Source organism: Rhinoraja longicauda, chromosome 6, assembly GCF_053455715.1.
Source record: "Rhinoraja longicauda isolate Sanriku21f chromosome 6, sRhiLon1.1, whole genome shotgun sequence".
Lineage (NCBI taxonomy): Eukaryota > Metazoa > Chordata > Chondrichthyes > Rajiformes > Arhynchobatidae > Rhinoraja > Rhinoraja longicauda.
This window is the reverse complement of record NC_135958.1, coordinates 40,268,971-40,288,057: the sequence shown is the minus strand read 5'-3', so window position 1 is coordinate 40,288,057 and position 19,087 is coordinate 40,268,971. Positions and strand designations below refer to the sequence as shown.

The following is a 19,087-nucleotide window of genomic DNA, read 5'->3' as shown; positions in this document are numbered from 1 at the left end:
CAAGGAATATGGGGAGAAGGCAGGCACGGGTTACTGATTGTGGATGATCAGCCATGATCACAATGAATGGCGGTGCTGACTCGAAGGGCCAAATGGCCTCCTCCTGCACCTATTTTCGATTTTTCTATAGTTTCTATACTTAACTCTGAGGGAGTCCCTAAAAAGATATTGATTATGAGCCTATCCAACCCTTGAATTAAAAATTCTCATATTGATATTCAAATTCCTCCAACGGCATTACCTTTTCCTATGCTTATATTCTTCAGAAGATTTTATGTTCCTTCAAGTCAGTCCTTTTATGCACTATTACTTAAATCCTTCTTAGGCATCCACAACTGCCTTGAGCAACCAGCTATGGAATTGCATCCAACGCCTCTTTGGTTCTCCTCCCTAAAGAGTACCTAGAAGAAACATCTCCTTTCTGGGCTCAGTGTCAACCTTTGATAAATGACACTCCTGCAAAGCACCCACGAACCTCCTATAATGATGAAGGTGCTAAATAAATGCAAGTTGGCGATATTCATACACGTTACACTATTCTAAGCTGAGTTCCTTGGTGCACAGTGAATATCGTAGTTCACTTACCAGACACAGAATTGTTTAACGGAGATTGTGAAAGTAATTGCACTGATGATGTTTCAGTTGTTGCAACACATCTACAATAATAAAATTTAGAAAAAAAGGCATTATACACAATTAAGACCGATAGCAAAAGGACTCTTGCCCTGTAAACGGGTATAGCCACCTTGAAGAATTTTGCCTGGGCAGTTTGCAGCCCAGTGGTATGAACATCGACTTCTCCAACTTTAGATAGTTCCTCTGTCCCTCCTTCCCCTCCTCCTTCCCAGATCTCCCTCTATCTTCCTGTCTCCACCTATATCCTTCCTTTGTCCCGCCCCCTGACATCAGTCTGAAGAAGGGTCTCGACCCGAAACGTCACCCATTCCTTCTCTCCCGAGATGCTGCCTGACCTGCTGAGATACTCCAGCATTTTGTGAATAAATTGAAGAATTAGGAGATCTGATTACATCATTAAAAAAAACATTAACAATCTAGCATTTAAAGACATAATGGTGTTTATGAACTAACCAAATTGTTGTAAAAAATCAACATAGCAAATGAATGTCCTTCAGTGAAGAAAGTATGCCATCATTTGTAATGTGAGTCTGGGTGCAATGTAACGTGATTATGACTCTTCACTGCCTTGGCAAGCCATCTAGTTGTATGAAAAAAATCATTGCATCAAAATGCATTAGCATCTTCAGTGGTTCACAAAGATAGCTCACTGCAAGTGGTGATAGACAATGAAGCCTGCCCTTGTCAGCAATCCCCATCTCCAATCAATGAATAAGAAGAATCTGGCTGTGGCCATAGTTTGGTGCAGGTCGCTGTGGCAAAAAAAGTTAAAATGCATTTTACAGTTCATTGTTTCTAAAAAGCCTTGCTTTTGTTAAAAGGCAATTGAATTTGCTGAATTCTAATGCTTACATTCAGGGTTATAAAAAGTAAATCATGCCTCAAATTGATATAGCCGCGACTAAAATATATTATACACAATGCCTTTAAAATAGAGAACATCCTGAATGTTTCGCAGGAAGTACAACAAATTAAAAATTCGGAAGCCTATTATTTAGAGTATTATTTCGGCCACATTTAGAGTATTGTGTTCAGTTCTGAGCACCATGTTAGAGGAAAGATATCAAGCTGCAAAGGGCACAGAGAAGATTTATGAGGTTGTTGCCAGGTCGAGAGGGTGTGAGCTATAGGGAGAGGTTGAGAAGGCTGGGTCTCTATTCCTTGGAGCGCTGGAGGATGAGGGGTGATCTTGTAGAGGTGCATAAAATCATGAGAGGAATAGATCGGGTAGATGCACAGAGTCTCTTGCCCAGAGTAGGCGAATCGAGGACAAGAGGACATAGGTTCACGGTGAAGGGGAAAAGATTTAATAGGAATCTGAGGGGTACCTTTTTCACACAAAGGGTGGTGGGTGTACGGAAAAAGCTATCAGAGGAGGTAGTTGAGGCAGGGACTATCCCAACATTTAGGAAACAGTTTGACAGGTACAAGCATAGGACAGGTTTGGAGGGATGCGGGCCAAATGCGGGCAAGTGGGAAGAGTGTAGTTGGGAACATGTTGGTGGGCAAGTTGGGCCGAAGGGCCTGTTTCCACACTGTAGCACTCTATGACTCTATAGCAAGAGGTGAAGAATCTGGACTCCGTCTACTGATTGTGCCGAGGATGAACTATGGGATGGATCATGTTCTGCTATGTTTTGAAGATGCACATGATTGAAAATCGTTTTTGTCTACTTTCGTCAGCAAGATTGCTAATCATTTTTAAATAGACCTCATGAAAGGAACTAATTGAAACATACACAAAAGGACACAAAGTGCTGGAGTAACTCAGCAGGTCAGGCAGCATCTCTGGAGAACATGGGCAGGTGATATTTTGGATCGAGACCCTTCTCTACTAATTGGAACATAACAAATTTTCTACTTCACTCAAGAGAATTCCTTCATGTCTGGTACTATCCCAATAAACTACTGCCCACAATAAAATTCCAGTAATCCAACACTCTGGGGACTTTCATGGTGCCAGATTAACAGATTTTCTGGATCATTGGCTGTTACTCCTATTGTAAACTCCTAGGTATCACAAAATGCTGGAGTAACTCTGCGGGTCAGGCAGCATCTCAGGAGAGAAGGAATGGGTGACGTTTCAGGTCGAGACCCTTTTTCAGTCTGAAGAAGGGTCTCGACCCGAAACGTTGTCAGTCTGAAGAAGGGTCTCAACCCGAAAAGTCATCCATACCTTCTCTCCTGAGATGCTGCCTGACCCGCTGAGTTACTCCAGCATTTTGTGATACCTTCGATTTGAACCAGCATCTGCAGTTATTTCCCCACATTGTTACTCCTAGTGTAAACTCACTTTTATTCCATTACTTTTACGTTACACGGTAATCTAAAACTTTTTTCCAGTGAACCCAAAATTAAAAGAAGTGGGAAATATGCAAACACTCCAGAGACTAGTTCAATGCTGGCCGCACTCTGCACTTGAACTCTGGACCCCCAGCTCACAAACCGGACTAATGAGTGGGTTAGACAATAAACCATCAGGATTTGTTTATGTTTAGAGATACAGCACAGAAACAGGCCCATCGGCCCACCGAGTCCATGTTGACCAGCAATGCCTGCACACTAACACTGTCCTATACACACTAGGGACAATTTACAATTTTACCTTGACAACTACCTGACAAACCTGCACATCTTTGGAGTGTGGGGGGATTTCTGAGTAACCAGATGCCAGATTATCAGCGCTTCACTGGTACACTTTTCTAAAGTGTGGTGGTATAAATTTAATACAATATTCAATGGCCTATGTCCATTTTTGCTTTATTGGTGGAGATAAGTAATGCATATAATTCCCTAATCTTGCTATTTCCTGCCATTTTCAGGCCATCTTTAACTGCAATAAATCTGGAAGAGCTTTGTAAAAGCAAAATCAAATATTAAACTGATATGTGAAAGGGAGATTTACTAAAAGCTCGATGGAAGAGGTACATTTGAAGGAATGTCACAAAGGAAGATAGAAAGTGGGAAAGGTAGTAGGATGTCAGGCGGGAACTGCAGAACTCAGAACTTCAGCAACGAAACATGATCACCAACGTTGTGGTACTTAAAATCAGTAATGTGTCATTTTGTGAAATGGGAATGCAGTTTACAAAGACAGGACCAGGGCCGATTTGCTTTATCTGTCCATTAGGAATAATTTAAGACCGCAATCCTCTTTTGCTGATATTGGGCAACAATGTTGGGAGTTGAGCTTCCCTTTATGACCCGCAGTATCTTATGCAACAGCAAGCTAGATAGAGAATTATTCCCACCCGCAGATCACCAACACACCGACGAAAAAGATGCAAAAGCAGCTAAATTATATCTTTGGATAATTATAATCTTATATTTTTATTTCTTACAATAGCAAGTACTAGGTTAATTCCCGGAATGGCGGGACTGTCATATGTTCAAAGACTGGAGTGACTAGGCTTGTATACACTGGAATTTAGAAGGATGAGAGGAGATCTTATCAAAACGTATAAGATTATTTAGGGGTTGGACACGTTAGAGGCAGGAAATATGTTCCCAATGTTGGGGGAGTCCAGAACAAGGGGCCACAGTTTAAGAATAAGGGGTAGGCCATTTAGAACTGAGATGAGGAAAAACATTTTCAGTCAGAGAGTTGTGAATCTGTGGAATTCTCTGCCTCAGAAGGCAGTGGAGGCCAATTCTCTGAATGCATTCAAGAGAGAGCTAGATAGAGCTCTTAAGGATAGCGGAGTCAGGGGGTATGGGGAGAAGGCAGGAACGGGGTACTGATTGAGAATGATCAGCCATGATCACATTGGATGGCGGTGCTGGCTCGAAGGGCTGAATGGCCTCCTCCTGCACCTATTGTCTATTGTCGCATACATTGTAAAGTCCATTTGTTAACGTTAAACAGTAGCACCCAGTCAGATGATTGATTTGAGTACCTGCTAGCCTTTTGTCCATGTTGTACTGAAGCTGCAGGTGAAGTATTCACTTTTTGAATGAAGTTTTTCAAGATAGTCCAACACTTATAAAACTGAGCGTGACAGTTCCGACAGATATACTGCGACAAAGTGGGATCCGGCCTCACCACAACACCAACCAGCTTCTGGAAATCAGCACAGAAGGTCTGTTGTGCTCTGCGCTGCCTCCCTGGACCCGTCTCAATCAGAGGGACTTTTGCAAAAACATTACGGAGGCTCCTGGAGGAAAACTTCCCATGGCATAGACGGCAGTAGCTGGTGGTCATAACAAGAGATGCAGCTAATGGGAAATGGAAACAGGTATAATGTCAGTCAATGCAATGTAGGGTGGCAATCAAATATTTAAGATTTTTTAAATATATTTCACTTCGCACAGCGAGATACAAGGCCAGAAACATTTATGAAACTTATTATTGCTACTTCACAAATACAAATAAAATTGTGACATTAATTTTTAAAAAGCACATGATTTAATTCTGAAGATCAGTCTTCAGGGTTATAAGGACGATTGATAATGCTACTCATGCAGAAAGAATGGAAACTGGTGCAGCAAATCAAGAATGTTTTGAAAAAGGGCCTCAACTAATTCTCATTAGTTGTTAACTTATTAAAATGAGAATATTTCTAATTGGAGAAGGTATGAAAAATATGAGAGAAATATTATTACTCTTAATAAAAACAGAAAATACTAGAAATACTTAACAGGTCAGGCCACACCTGTGGGAAGAGTAACAGGGTTAACATTTCAAGTCAAAGACTCTTCCTCGAAATTAGGAAGAAGACCAAACAAGCTCTTTAAACTACAGAGGCCTTGTAGTGAACTGCTGACTGTCTTTATTTTCATTGTGATTATTGCGTGGTTAGGTTATTAAAGGTGGAAGCAGTTTATATATATATATATATATATAAATATAAACATGTACTAAAGCAGAAACATGCCTTACTTCCTTTATATTTAAAGTGCCTTTAGGTGCCTAAAAGTGACCTTGCTGTTGATGTGCCTTGTCATGTTATGTTATTTTATGTTGTGTTAAATGTTTTTGTGTTATTTGAAAAAGCAATAAAAATAATATTTTAAAAAAATTAAAAAAAATAAACCACAGGGATGGTGGAGGAAGGGGGTCATCTCCAAAAGGTTAAAATGAGCTTGACTATGGCGATAAACCATGAAATTAATAAACTGGTTAATGAATGAATGGGAGTAATTAGAGTAAGAGCATATGCAAAAGATCATAGGCAAAAGAATGCAAAACTATGCAGAGCAGCAACGCATGCCTGATGATTCACACTGGGAATACTCTCAAATCCAAGATGGAAAAAAGCAATGTACACCGATCAGCCAAAACATTATAACCTGATGAGCCAAAACATTATGACCACCTGCCTAATATGCTGTTGGTCCTCCGTGTGCAGCCCCATACGCAGCAGGGTGCGATGCACTGTGTATTGTGACACATTCCTCCCGTGACCACCATTAAAATTTTCTGGGACTTGTGCCACAGCAGACCTTCCGTCGGTTCGGATTACCTTCGTTGCCCTCGCGCATCAATGAGCCTTGGGCACCCAACATCCAGTCGCTGGTTTGTTTCTCCTCGGACCACTGTTGGTAGGTACTCACCATTGCTGACCGGGAGCACCCCACAAGCCTTGCCGTTTCAGAGATGCTCTGACCCAGTCGTCTGGCCAGAACAATTTGGCCCTTGTCAAAGTCGTTCAGGTCTTTATTCCTGCCCATTTCTCCTGCATCCAACACATCAATTTCAAGAACTGACCGTTCACTTGCTGCCTGATATATCCCACCCCTTGACAGGTGCCATTGTAACAAGATAATCAATGCTATTCACTTCGCCTGTCAGTGGTCATAATGTTTTGGCTGATCGGTGTATAAACCAACTGAACCTTTTTTCTCTTAGCTGCTGGGATGCCTCTCTGCTCTGTCTTTTGTAACTCCGATATTCTCTTGTCTGTGTTATTTTGTCTCTGCTCTCATTCTCTAACTGTACCCACTCACTCACTAAGCAGAATAATGTTGAGAGCTTCTCCACATGGTCACCCTGGTTTTACCCTGTCAGTGACATTGCCCTCCTCCACCCTCATTGCAGTTTAATGTTCTCCTACGCATAGGGTTGCCAACTGTCTCGTATTAGCCGGGCCATCCCGTATTTTGGGCTAAATTAGTTTGTCCCGTACGGGACCGCCCTTGTGGGGCTCAAATTTTAATGAATAATCCAGAAATAAGAAATAAAGAACATAAGGATGTTGGTGCAGCTTTCATTAATTAGGACTGACATTTTACACCTTTTTTGTGTTGTCACAGTTTAATAAATTTGTTGATCCTTTCAGTATTGCCATCCTAAATAAATTAAGTACAAGACATTGTAATATGAATGCAAAATGAAGATCCCAACCCTTGCACAGCGAGTCTGACTCAGGGACGAAGTATCAGCTTCCCACCTGCTTGTCACTGACCATTTTCTCTTTGCAAAAGTGTTGAAGACTCTGATCGGCCTAAAGTGGATTCTGAACATTAACACCTCAGAGTTCCAAGGTAACAAGGCATGCAGTAATCGTTTATTTTTTTAAGTTTTAGTTTGGTGAAAATACATTGCAAGTTTAAGGTGGAGTTATGACTTTGTTTTATGTTTAGTTTTATTATTTTTGGAAACGCAATTGGGAGATTGAGCTCATTGCAGTTTTAGGTGGAGTTATGACTTTGTTTCCTTATTTTAGTTTTGGTTAGTTGAAAATGCAATTGAGAGGTCGAGCCCTTTGCAAGATTAAGGCGAAGTTATGACTTCGTTTTATTTTTATTTTTATTATTTTTGGAGACGCAATTGAGAGATTGAGCTCAACGCAGGTTTAAGGTGGAGTTTGACTCCATTTGTTCTTGTTTTATGTTACCCAAGATCACAATTGACAGGTTGACATTGTGTCACATATCCTATATCATTGAAAATCCAAGAGAGAGGTTAAGTTCATTACATGGTTTGGTAATTTATTCACAAAATGCTGGAGTAACTCAGCAGGTCAGGCAGCATCTCAGGAGAGAAGGAATGGGTGACGTTTCGGGTCGAGACCAGTCTGAAGAAGGGTCTCGACACGAAACGCCACCCATTCCTTCTCTCTTGAGATGCTGCCTGACCTACAGAGTTACTCCAGCATTTTGTGAATAAATACCTTCAATTTGTACCAGCATCTGCAGTTATTTTCTTACACATGGTTTGGTAAAGTTTGTCATTTATTTTTTTGTAAAGTTCGTCGTTTATTTTTTTTTAAATTCATGTCCTCTCAACGGTGTCTAGTAGTTTTTTTTGGTGCAACTACATGAATTTAAGTATATCTTGAGAAATATAGGAATAAGTTTAAAAGTGATTATAGAGTATAAGGCCTCAGTTTAGAATGGCGACATATATAAGCTGAGAATTTTTATTTGGGAACGGTCCCAAATTATGGAGTACAAGAATAAGTTTTAAATTGATTGTAGAGTATAAGGCCCTTTCTGGACCTTTCCACTCCATCACGGCCCGATCCCCTGCAATGGGCCCATGAAACCTGACTTGGGACGCACAAAAAGCAGACCCAGGACCGGTGCCTGAATCAGGACTCGTTTCAGGGCAGTGAATGCCTGGTACACCAAGCGTACACTGACCTGAAACAAGCCCTGACTCAGGCCTGAGTCTGCCCGACTTCGAGAAGCGATTCAAACTTTTAGTGCATCACAAGTCAGGTTTCGCACAGTCCGTCCTCTCAGCATCATGGAAACCAGTTGCCAACCACAGCACCCAGCTCAACGCAGTTGCCAAAGCCTTATCTGGATGCCTTCCATCGCTGGCTGCAGCATACTATGCCGTAAACCAAGCACAATCCATCACGTTGAACCACCACACTGTCGTCCATGTCCCCAGTTGACATTCTCCTCGCAAAATGCGCCAGCCAGCATCTGACGACTGCCCGCCTTTCAAAGTATGAGGTGGAACTTGTGTCCAACCCCAACATCACCATCAGGCAGTGCACCACCATCAACCCCGCGACCCTCTTACCCAACGAAGATGACGGAGAGACCTTTACACTCGCAATCAGCAAACCCCGTGTCCACCTCACTGACATTCCACTGCCTAACCCAGACCCGATTCCCTTCGTTGACGGCTCGGCACTACGAAACAGCAAAGGACAGTACTGTGCTGGCTAAGCAGTGCCATCATCATTCCACATTAAAGAGGCTGCTGCACTGCCCCACTCCTCTGCACAACAGGCTGAGCTATTCGTAGTTACAAGAGCATGCATCCTCACCAAGGCTTCCATTCACAGGTACAGGAGGCACAGTTTGACCCAGCAGAGTGGAGGTGCCACGCTTTGGAACCTTGCGATTTCATTTATATCAAGACCAAGCAATAAACTAATCTGCACCCCCGCTTTGAGGGACCCTTCCAAGTCCTTCTAACTACAATACAGCGGTCAAAATCAAAGAACGTCCTACGTGGGTCCACGTGTCACACTGCCAAAAGGCCGCACCACAGCAGTAACGTAATCGCATAGAAGAAGCCTTATCTCCAAGAATGTGGATTTTGTGGACTCTTGCCACAATGGTGAGACATGTCACTCCTGAACTAAATCGTAATACCTTCTTATACATGATGCTTACTTATGCTAAAACTACTAACAAATCTGCATGCTGGGTTTGTGCACATGTCCCCACGAACAGTAAGGGTGGTGCCAACCATCCTTTGTTGCCAACACCTCCTCACCCCTCCCTTCCTAACATCTCAGGTATCGGAAGGCCTACAGGGTTTGTCTGTTTGATCAGTAACAGGGTTGGAGGTCACCGTGTTGGCATTAGTAACTGCCCTATGGAGTGGGAACTGGGGGGGACCTGGGAATGAGGGCAGGTCAAACAGTGCTGCACAAAACCTGACAAGTGGTCATGATTTTGATGACATCGGGCTGCCTGGAGAAAGTTCTTGGTCACTGCCAGCCCTAATTGCCCACAATGACATACATTTTACCTGCGGGCACAAAGCATACCCCTAGCTGCTGGCCAATTGGACAAGATCTTGCTACCTGGGCTACGTAATCCCATATATCCCTTGCTTGGGACTGACTTTGAGCCCCACTGCGGGACGTGGACTTACCATCGGAGCCGATTCCTTGCCTGGGATCGACGCTCCAACTGCGGCCTGCAGACTTTAACATCAAGGAGTTTGCGGTCTCGTGTTGAGACCAATGTCGAGAAGCTCCAATGCCACACGTTCGACTATCCCTGACCCGGGGTAGATCGCCCAGCCCGGGGGAGTTAAGACCCCCCCCCCCCGATGCAGGAGCTTGATCACCCAACGAGGAAGGCCCGACCGCCGGCTACGGGAGTCAAGATCGTCCCGTCAACAGAAGGTTAGAGGCCCCCGACCGCTGGAGGACAAAGAAGGGAAGAGATTGAACTTTTTTCGCCTTCCATCACAGCTAGGAATGCGGAGGAATCACTGTGGTGGATGTTCGTGTTAAAATGTATTTTGTGTGTTCTGCTGCTTTTTATTGGTATGACTGTATGGCAAATGAAATTCCTCGTATGATGCAAAACATACTTGGCTAATAAAGTATGATTATGATTATGATGATGATGATATATATACACAATGTAAAAACTTTGGGGGCAGTAGAGCACAGGATCTACCACAAGGTCAGACGAGACAAAACTGAAACAGAACGATACTTCGCTATCCTCTTCCCCACGTCTGGATGATTCGCGAGGATGATTCAAGAAGTTAAAACTGTGATTTAAAATGTGAAATTGTCAGAAGTGGGAGGGTCTCGACCCGAAACGTCACCCATTCCTTCTCTCCTGAGATGCTGCCTGACCTGCTGAGTTACTCCAGCATTTTGTGATACCTTCGATTTGTACCAGCATCTGCAGTTATTTTCCTACATTCAAAAAGTTAAGTTGATAGCGGCAATGATGGAGAAATTGGGAAAATATAGAGGCCCTTGGGGAAGAAACTGCCAAAATGTTAGTTGTACGCACAGTTGCCTTACAGAGCCGAGTGGCACTAGATTACCTCCTGGCTGCGAAGGGGAGTACGTGCACTCTGATAGGAGCTGAATGCAGCACCTACATCCCCGACAACTCAGAAAACATTACTGACCTAACCAACCACATTCGCAAGGAAGTGGTCAAACTACACCAAAGGCCAATCAGCTCTTGGACCCTGTGGGGTTTTGCATCATGTTTGCTGGGAAGCATTGGTACCAGCCTACTCCAGGGACTCATCAGTCATTGTCATAGTCACCGCCCTGTATTGTATTGCTGTCTTAATCCGACATTGCTGCACTCAGGTAGCTACCACCCTTGTCACCAGCAGTGATATTGGTGCACGCATCCCACCCTGACAGGACCATTCAAGAGGAGTTTCTCAGGCTCACCAGTGTGGCAGAATTAAATTAGAATAGACAATAGGTGCAGGAGGAGGCCATTCGGCCCTTCAAGCCAGCACCGCCATTCAATGTGATCATGACTGATCATTCTCAATCAGTACCCCCTTCCTGCCTTCTCCCCATACCCCCTGACTCCGCTATCCTTAAGAGCTCTATCTAGCTCTCTCTTGAATGCATTCAGAGAATTGGCCTCCACTGCCTTCTGAGGCAGAGAATTCCACAGATTCACAACTCTCTGACTGAAAAAGTTTTTCCTCATCTCAGTTCTAAATGGCCTACCCCTTATTCTTAAACTGTGGCCCCTTGTTCTGGACTCCCCCAACATTGGGAACATGTTTCCTGCCTCTAACGTGTCCAACCCCTTAATAATCTTATACGTTTCGATAAGATCCCCCCTCATCCTTCTAAATTCCAGTGTAGAATGGTGTCCTAAAGGGAGCGTGGAAAGGGAGCGTGGAAAGGGAGCGTGGAAGTCCCAAAGCTGTTGAAGTTGCTTTATTTATTAAATACATTTAATAAAGTCACCAGCGATCACCTTCCACGCCACGCAACCATTTCCAACACTGCTACGCGGCCTGCTACGTCGTTTAGGTTCTGCCGCGAGTTCCAATACCCACCGCTATCTCCCCTACGCCCCGGCCTTGATGCACAGACCATCAACACATCGTCCCCTCACCTTTGTGGTCCGTTACATGCAAAACTCCAAGGATGCTCGCTAATACCGGTCAGTTAACGTACTCATTGTCCTTACCTTAGCTCATTGCGGCACTCAGAATCCACCGGCCCGAAACCACTATTGAGCACAGGTACCTTCATTATCCATGTATCCTGCTGGGCCAGGTTGCGATCCAGTGTCGGGATCATTGACATATTAATTATCCTCACCTTTTGTACCCTGTTACATTCGGAGCCGAGAAGTCTCGACCTTTGTGTAATGTAAAAGCAAAGTATAGGTCCGGTAATTAATATGGATCTATCTCACCCATGTACTTACTTAGTAATTATCTTTTTGGTGTATGAATGCTCTGCTGTACCGACTCAGTTTTAGCGTTGTGAGCACAGCCTTTCACTGTGACACTCTCTCCTTGTGCAAGTAAAATAAACTCACTGCTGATGGTTAATCAAGTCGTCCACCAGTCTTATTGAAGTGTTTGACTTCGACACTACACCGATGTAGCACGCGATCTCGGTGGGACCTCCAAGGAATAAAGTCCCAACCTCTCCCTATAATTCAGGCCCTCGAGTCCTGACAACATCCAAGTAAAAATGTTTGTCTGAACCCTTTCCAACTTAATGGCATATTTCCTAAAGCTGGTGACCACAACTGAACACAATACTCCAAGTGCGGCCTTACCAATACCTTGTACAACATAACGTCCAAAGTTCTATATTCAATTTCCTGACTGATGTTTCAGGACAAAGAACTGGGAGAGTGAGAAAAATTAATCTTAAATTGCAAAAAGGTTTTTTTGGGGAGGGGGATGGATAAATCAAAGGGAATAACTCTGAACGGTTGAGATGGGCGTTTCCCAAGTGACTTCCATGTTTGCAGAGTAGACTCAAGGAATTGAAAATGCTGGAATTTTAAGGAAAATAGGTTTTCTCTGACATTTCCGCGCTTGTGTGTGCACGTGCCGCTTCCGAAGCCGGAGAAAGAGTTGACAAATCAAACCAAGAACATCCCCTCAAACCATATACAAATAGATCAAGGACAACATTTGCACACCAAACTGCACACCAACAAAGGACTTGTCAATGATTCCCCCAAATGTCAATTTCTTTCTCTGACATTTCCTCCACCTTCAACATGATCTCCAATTGTAGGTAACTAGCCAACTAACACCTCTTTTTTCCCCCTTTCTTCACGATCCCACATGGATGTGCCCCCATTTCTACCATCTTGCCTCCCATTACCCCTTCCTTCAGACAACCTATTTTATTTCTTTGGTATCAGAACTGGCCAGTTCAGCTGTAAGATGTTTCAGGTCAGGACTCCTTTTAACTGGTGGAGTCGCTAAATGAACATTGAATTCTCCAATTTCAGGTAACTAATCTACAAAGCCCCCCCCTTTTTATATTTCTTTTAACATTTTGTCAGAGATCTGAAGAAGATATGGTGAATTTCATGATCAATGAGTAAGGTTGCAATAAGATGTGGGAGGTAGTTCGACGTTATACAAAGTCTCACCAAGATGTTTTTTTGTTGGGGGCACCTGGGACAGGTAGATAGAAGAGCTTTGTTTTGTGGACGTTTCGTGCAAGGCCAATTCTTACACATTGCCGTGAATGTATTGACCATGACTTTTAGCTCAACCTCTAAACATCCCAGTGCATAAGTGTCTTTGAGTATCACAACTCAATGAGTAGGGTTGCAGTAAATGTAATTCTGAAGCAAATGTGGAAGAGGTTGAGCACTGTTGTTCTATTGATTAGCCTGGCTCCCACAAGCAAGTTGGAAGTGGGATGCAATAATGTAGCAATAAAGATTCAGAAAGCTGTTCAGTTAGTGATGCAGTCCTGTTTGATACCAGTTTTCAGTGCAATTGGTAGGAAGGAATTGCTGGTTTAAACCAAAGATAGACACAAAATGCTGAAGAAGGCTGACATCCCAAAATGTCTTGATGCTGTTCCCTGGATTGCTATTGGAGTTGTCACATGGTGAAGATCACATTCACTGTGCTCTGAAATGGATTGAATCCACACTGCCATTCATGGAGCAAATCTTCGGCCAACGGAGGGAGGGTGAACCCATATGAAGACGTTTGCTGTGGACAACAGCAGGGATTTGTTTCCTTTCTTAAAGATGGTCTCAATTTTGGCATTTCCCGAGCACATTTGCCATTACGGAAATCTGGCTAAGGGAGGAAAAAGACTAGCAGCTTAATGTCCCAGGGTACAGGTACTGCAGGCAAGACAGTAGAGAGGGTAAAAGAGTAGGGGGAGTCACTTTATTGATTCAGATAAACGTCACTGCAGTAGTCTGTGATGACAATACGCCCGCACCTCCAGACTCAGGAACAGCTTCATCCCCAGGGCCATAGCTGCTATGAACCGGTCCTGCACAGTGAACCGGCACAGATCTACTTGCACTTTATTCTGTTTTAAAAGTGTTCTAATTTGTTTCATTGGGTTGAGAATTCCCAATCTCGTTGTACCCCTGTACAATGGCAATAAAGATATTGTATTATATTGTATTGTATCACAAAATGCTGGAGTAACTTAGCGGGTCAGGCAGCATCTCTGGAAAGAAGGAATGGGTGACGTTTTGGCTCGAGACCCTTCTTCAGAGTCCTTCTTCTGAACTCTATGCCTCTAACCATAAAGCCCAGGATCTCATACACTTTCTTAACCACTTTCTCAATGAGCTATGCACCCAGATAATAGACAATAGACAATAGGTGCAGGAGTAGGCCATTCAGCCCTTCGAGCCAGCACCGCCATTCAATGCGATCATGGCTGATCACTCTCAATCAGTACCCCGTTCCTGCCTTCTCCCCATACCCCCTCACTCCGCTATCCTTAAGAGCTCTATCCAGCTCTCTCTTGAAAGCATCCAACGAACTGGCCTCCACTGCCTTCTGAGGCAGAGAATTCCACACCTTCACCACTCTCTGACTGAAAAAATTCTTCCTCATCTCCGTTCTAAATGGCCTACCCCTTATTCTTAAACTGTGGCCCCTTGTTCTGGACTCCCCCAACATTGGGAACATGTTTCCTGCCTCTAATGTGTCCAATCCCCTAATTATCTTATATGTTTCAATAAGATCTCCCCTCATCCTTCTTTCAGTTCCCGATCTCCTTTATCATTACTGCTACCAAAATGTTAGTTAGCATTTCTCAACATAAAGTTTTATCTGCCACATATCTGCCCATTGGACCACCCAGTCAATACATCTCAAAGTCCACAACTATCTCCCTCACAGTCCACTATAACTGCAAGTTTTGCGTTGTCTGTAAATCTGTAAGTTGTACCATGTATATGTTCACACAAGTCCAAAAGCAGGGCACTTGGTACCAACCCTTTGAGGAACCTTATACGTCCCTCCAGTGCAAAAAAATAAACAAAGCTCCCCACTGACTGTGTCTTTGTGTCGGTTTATTTCCATTTATTAACCCCTCTCTGCAATCAGCTTGGTACTCATTGCATTAACCGCGTACCATCTGTAAAAAATACTGCATTAAACAAATGTTACAATAAATTATTATTCGAAGTAAAAGCTCCAAATTCTAGTTATTTATTTGTGGAAGTGCTTGGTATAAGAGAACGTCAAGTTTCTCAAGGTTGTTTTTTACCATTGAATGTGAATATTTCAGAATGTACATAGCCATATATGTCTTTCATGCATATATTTCATCCTTATAATATGCATTTCATGTTTCAATGCATTAAAATGATTTTTCTGCAATGATTACTCTCTCCTTATATAAAACTCTTTCAGAAAATGTGACAAACAAATTGCAGAAATGTTTTTATAAGCTCCTCTCACTCTCCCCCTCCCTCCGCTAAGAAAGCAAAAACATTTTGAAGAAGCTACTACAGACGACTGCAGTGATGTCTATCTTAATCAATAAAGTGACTGCTTTTACTGTCACCACTGTCATTTCAACGGTGGAAAGGTACACCTGTAAGCCATTTGAATCGATTATAGTGACAATATGGAAGACAATTCAGATGTTTTCATGTTATGTGGTACACTGCACAATGATGCAGCAGATACAGCCATTGCTTCATAGTGCTGGATAGAGCTCTTAAGGATAGCGGAGTCAGGGGGTATGGGGAGAAGGCAGGAACGGGGTACTGATTGAGAATGATCAGCCATGATCACATTGAATGGCGGTGCTGGCTCGAAGGGCCGAATGGCCTCCTCCTGCACCTATTGTCTATTGTCTATTGTCAAATGACCTAGGTACTATGTACACTGTTTGCACACTCTCCCTATGACCATGTTGACAAGTTGGTAGGTTGACCACTGTAACTTGTCCTTTAAGTGCACATGAATAGTATAATTTGGGGGAAATTGTTGGGAGAATATAATGGGATTAGTGTAGGATTGGTGCAAACAGTGTGTACTCAGAAAGCCAAAGGCCCTGTTTCTGTGCTATAAGACTACTGTAGGATTTGAAAGAATATCTAATATGGAGAAATGTAAAGAATAATTTTTTTTAATGGATTGTCTGTTTCTGTGCTATAAGACTACTGTAGGATTTGAAAGAATGTCTAATATGGAGAAATGTAAAGAATAATTTTTTTTAAATGGATTGTCCAAATTGACGTGAAAGACCAAAGGTCCCTGCAATTGTTCAAAATGTCCTGGAAGATTTTAAGTTGATGCATTGGAGGATGGAGCATGATTGAACACTCATAGGCTTGCACCATTAATTAATTTGGTACATTTCTCAGGTTAGTGTCCAGGCTGGACAATATCATACATAAGATACAGTAAATTTGAAGTGTATTGACAATTTTGCTGCAGATGATTTTGGGACACAGCAGTTACCCAAATCTGCATTTATGATAAAGAACTATTGTTGTTGGCGCTGGATGTAGATGGAACTGTGTATTAGTGGTAAGTGTTAATATTATTTTAAGGTTGGCAGAGATCAAGTAACCTTAAAGCATAGTCACATGGTCAGCTACTGCAATGTCATCTAGCCTCTAGACACTTCAGTATATAATTCATAATTACTACCAAGTACTCCATACTTTAAACAATGTTAGGCTACTTTTCACAAACGGCTCTCAGTTTACCACCTCATGAACAAAATGGTCATTTCGACAATAATACATTTAAGTATCGGCCGAAATAGTTTGGGGGAGGTCAAAGGGTTTCACTCTATCCTAACCAAGGAGAGATGTAAAAATGATCATAACCAAATCTGTGCAGATTATGAAGGTATCCATATGCTTTCATAAGGTCATAATTGGAGTGGAATTAGGCCATTCGGTTCAACAAGTCTACTCCACCATTCAATCATGGCTGATCTATCTCTCCCTCCTAACCCCATTCTCCTGCCTTCTCCCCATAACCTCTGACACCCGTACTAATCAATAATCTATTTATATCTGCCTTTAAAATATCCACTGACTTGGCCTCCACAGCTTTCTGTGGCAAAGAATTCCACAGATTCACCACCCCCTGTCAATGGAGTTGAAAGTGAATCGGATCTGCTTGACGGCGAGAGGGCTCGGTGATTTATCTCCCTCCCTCCCGACCACCACCACTGACTCGGCCCAGGCCCGCTCCCAGCTGCCAACAGACCCGACCCGGCTCGGCCCAGTCCTGCCCACCCACTGCCACCCACTTCGCTCGGTCCCGACTCCCAGCTGTCACCGATCTGGCTCGGTCCCGGCCTCCAGTTATCTCTGACCTGACCTGACCCAACCCTGCCCCCGGCCCCCATTGACCTGGCCCGGCCCAGCCCTAGCACCCACCCTCACTGACCCGGCCCAGCCCTGGCACCCACTGCCACTGACCCGACCCCAGCCCTGGCACCCACCCCACTGCCACTGACCCGACCCCAGCCCTGGCACCCACTGCCACTGACCCAGCTCGGCCCCCACTGACCTGGCCCAGCCCGGCCCACCCCCACTGACCCAGCTTGGCCCTGGCGGTCCAGGCACGGCCCAGCCCCTACACTGACCTATTCCGGCCTGGCTCGCGCCCCCCCCCCCCCCCCCCCCCCCCACCCCCACTACCACTCACTGACCCGACCCCGGCGTCCCCAGACCTGGCCCCGGCCTCCACAGACCCGATCCCGGCCCCCACTGACCTGTGGCGTGCGGGCCCGGCCTCCACTGACAGACCCGATCCCGGCCCCCACTGACCTGTGGCGTGCGGGCCCGGCCTCCACTGACAGACCCGATCCCGGCCCCCACTGACCTGTGGCGTGCGGGCCCGGCCTCCACTGACAGACCCGATACCGGCCCCCACTGACCAGGCTGTGCGAGCCCGGCCTCCACTGACAGACCCGATCACGGCCCAGCCCGGCCTAACCGCTGACATCCACACTGACCCGACCCCGGGTTCCCCACTGACCTGTGCGGGCCCGGCGTGTGACCGGCTCTGGCTCCCCTGGCTCCGGCTCCCCTGGCTCTGGCCCTGGCCTGCCTGGCTCTGCCTCCCCCGTGCCGGGCAGGGCGAGGGGGCGCCGGGCGCGGACTGGGAGCCAGCGCCGCCGCTGGGCCTCCGACAGCCGCTCCATCTTGTGCGCCACGGCCGAGGACACGAAGCGCCCGCATTTGTTCCGCTTCATCCTCCTGCTCCTGCGGCGTTGACAACTTCAAACGATCAGCATTCTCTTCCAATTAGAAACAGAGTCGCCAACAGGGAACCGTAAACAACCGGGAGCGGCAGGGAAGGAGCGGCGGGGCACAGGGTCCGGGCTGCCCGGCGATACCCGGCAAACTGTTCCGCGGGGGAGACGCCGACAGCACACACTAGAAATGTTGCAGCAACTCAACGGGACAGGCAGCATCTGTGGAGAGAAGTTTCGGGTCGAGACCCTTCTTCAGACTGAGAGTCAGGGGAGGGGGAAACGAGTGATGTAGACGGCGATGTAGAGATATAAAACGAATGAATGAAAGGTGCAAAAAAGTAGCGATGATAAAGGAAACAAGCCATTGTTTAGCTGTTTGCTCGGTGAGAACCAAAAGCTGGAGAGGGATCGACACCCTTCTTCAGACCCAGATATATATAGGCGGTGATCTAGAAAGATTTAGGACAAATGAACGAAAGAAATGCAAAAAGGTAACCATGTTCAAGGATCATTCTGGGCTCCATCATTCCTCGATGATCGTTACGTTTTGCATATCTTTCATTAATTTCTGTATCTCTCTATATCTCCCGCTTCCCTCCCCCACTCCACTGACTTTCAGTATGAAGATGGGTCTCGACCCCGAAAAGTTCCTGTCCCGCTGAGTTACTCCAGCACGTTGTAAAGGTATTTAATGTTGGATCATCAGTGATCAGAGGTGGACACAAAATGCTGAAGTAACTCAGCGGGGCAGGCAGCATCTCTGGAGAGAAGGAATGGGTGACGTTTCGGGGCGAGACCCTTCTTCAGACTGAGAGTCAGGAGAGAGGGAAACGAGA

The 19,087-nt window shown here is 44.8% G+C and overlaps 1 protein-coding gene across 1 annotated transcript in view; it reads right to left on the bottom strand.

The window, feature by feature from the left end:
* znf276 (zinc finger protein 276) overlaps nt 1–18,532 on the bottom strand; it is a 51,233-nt gene extending 32,701 nt beyond the window's left edge. Inside the window, exons 1-3 of the mRNA XM_078400857.1 lie at nt 18,032–18,532; nt 4,533–4,851; nt 586–656 (exon numbers count right to left, since the gene is read on the bottom strand). Coding sequence (XP_078256983.1) covers nt 586–656; nt 4,533–4,851; nt 18,032–18,248 — 607 coding nt within the window. The 5' untranslated portion in view covers nt 18,249–18,532. The remainder of the gene's footprint in view (nt 1–585; nt 657–4,532; nt 4,852–18,031) is intronic.
* Nucleotides 18,533–19,087: the final 555 nt, after the last annotated feature.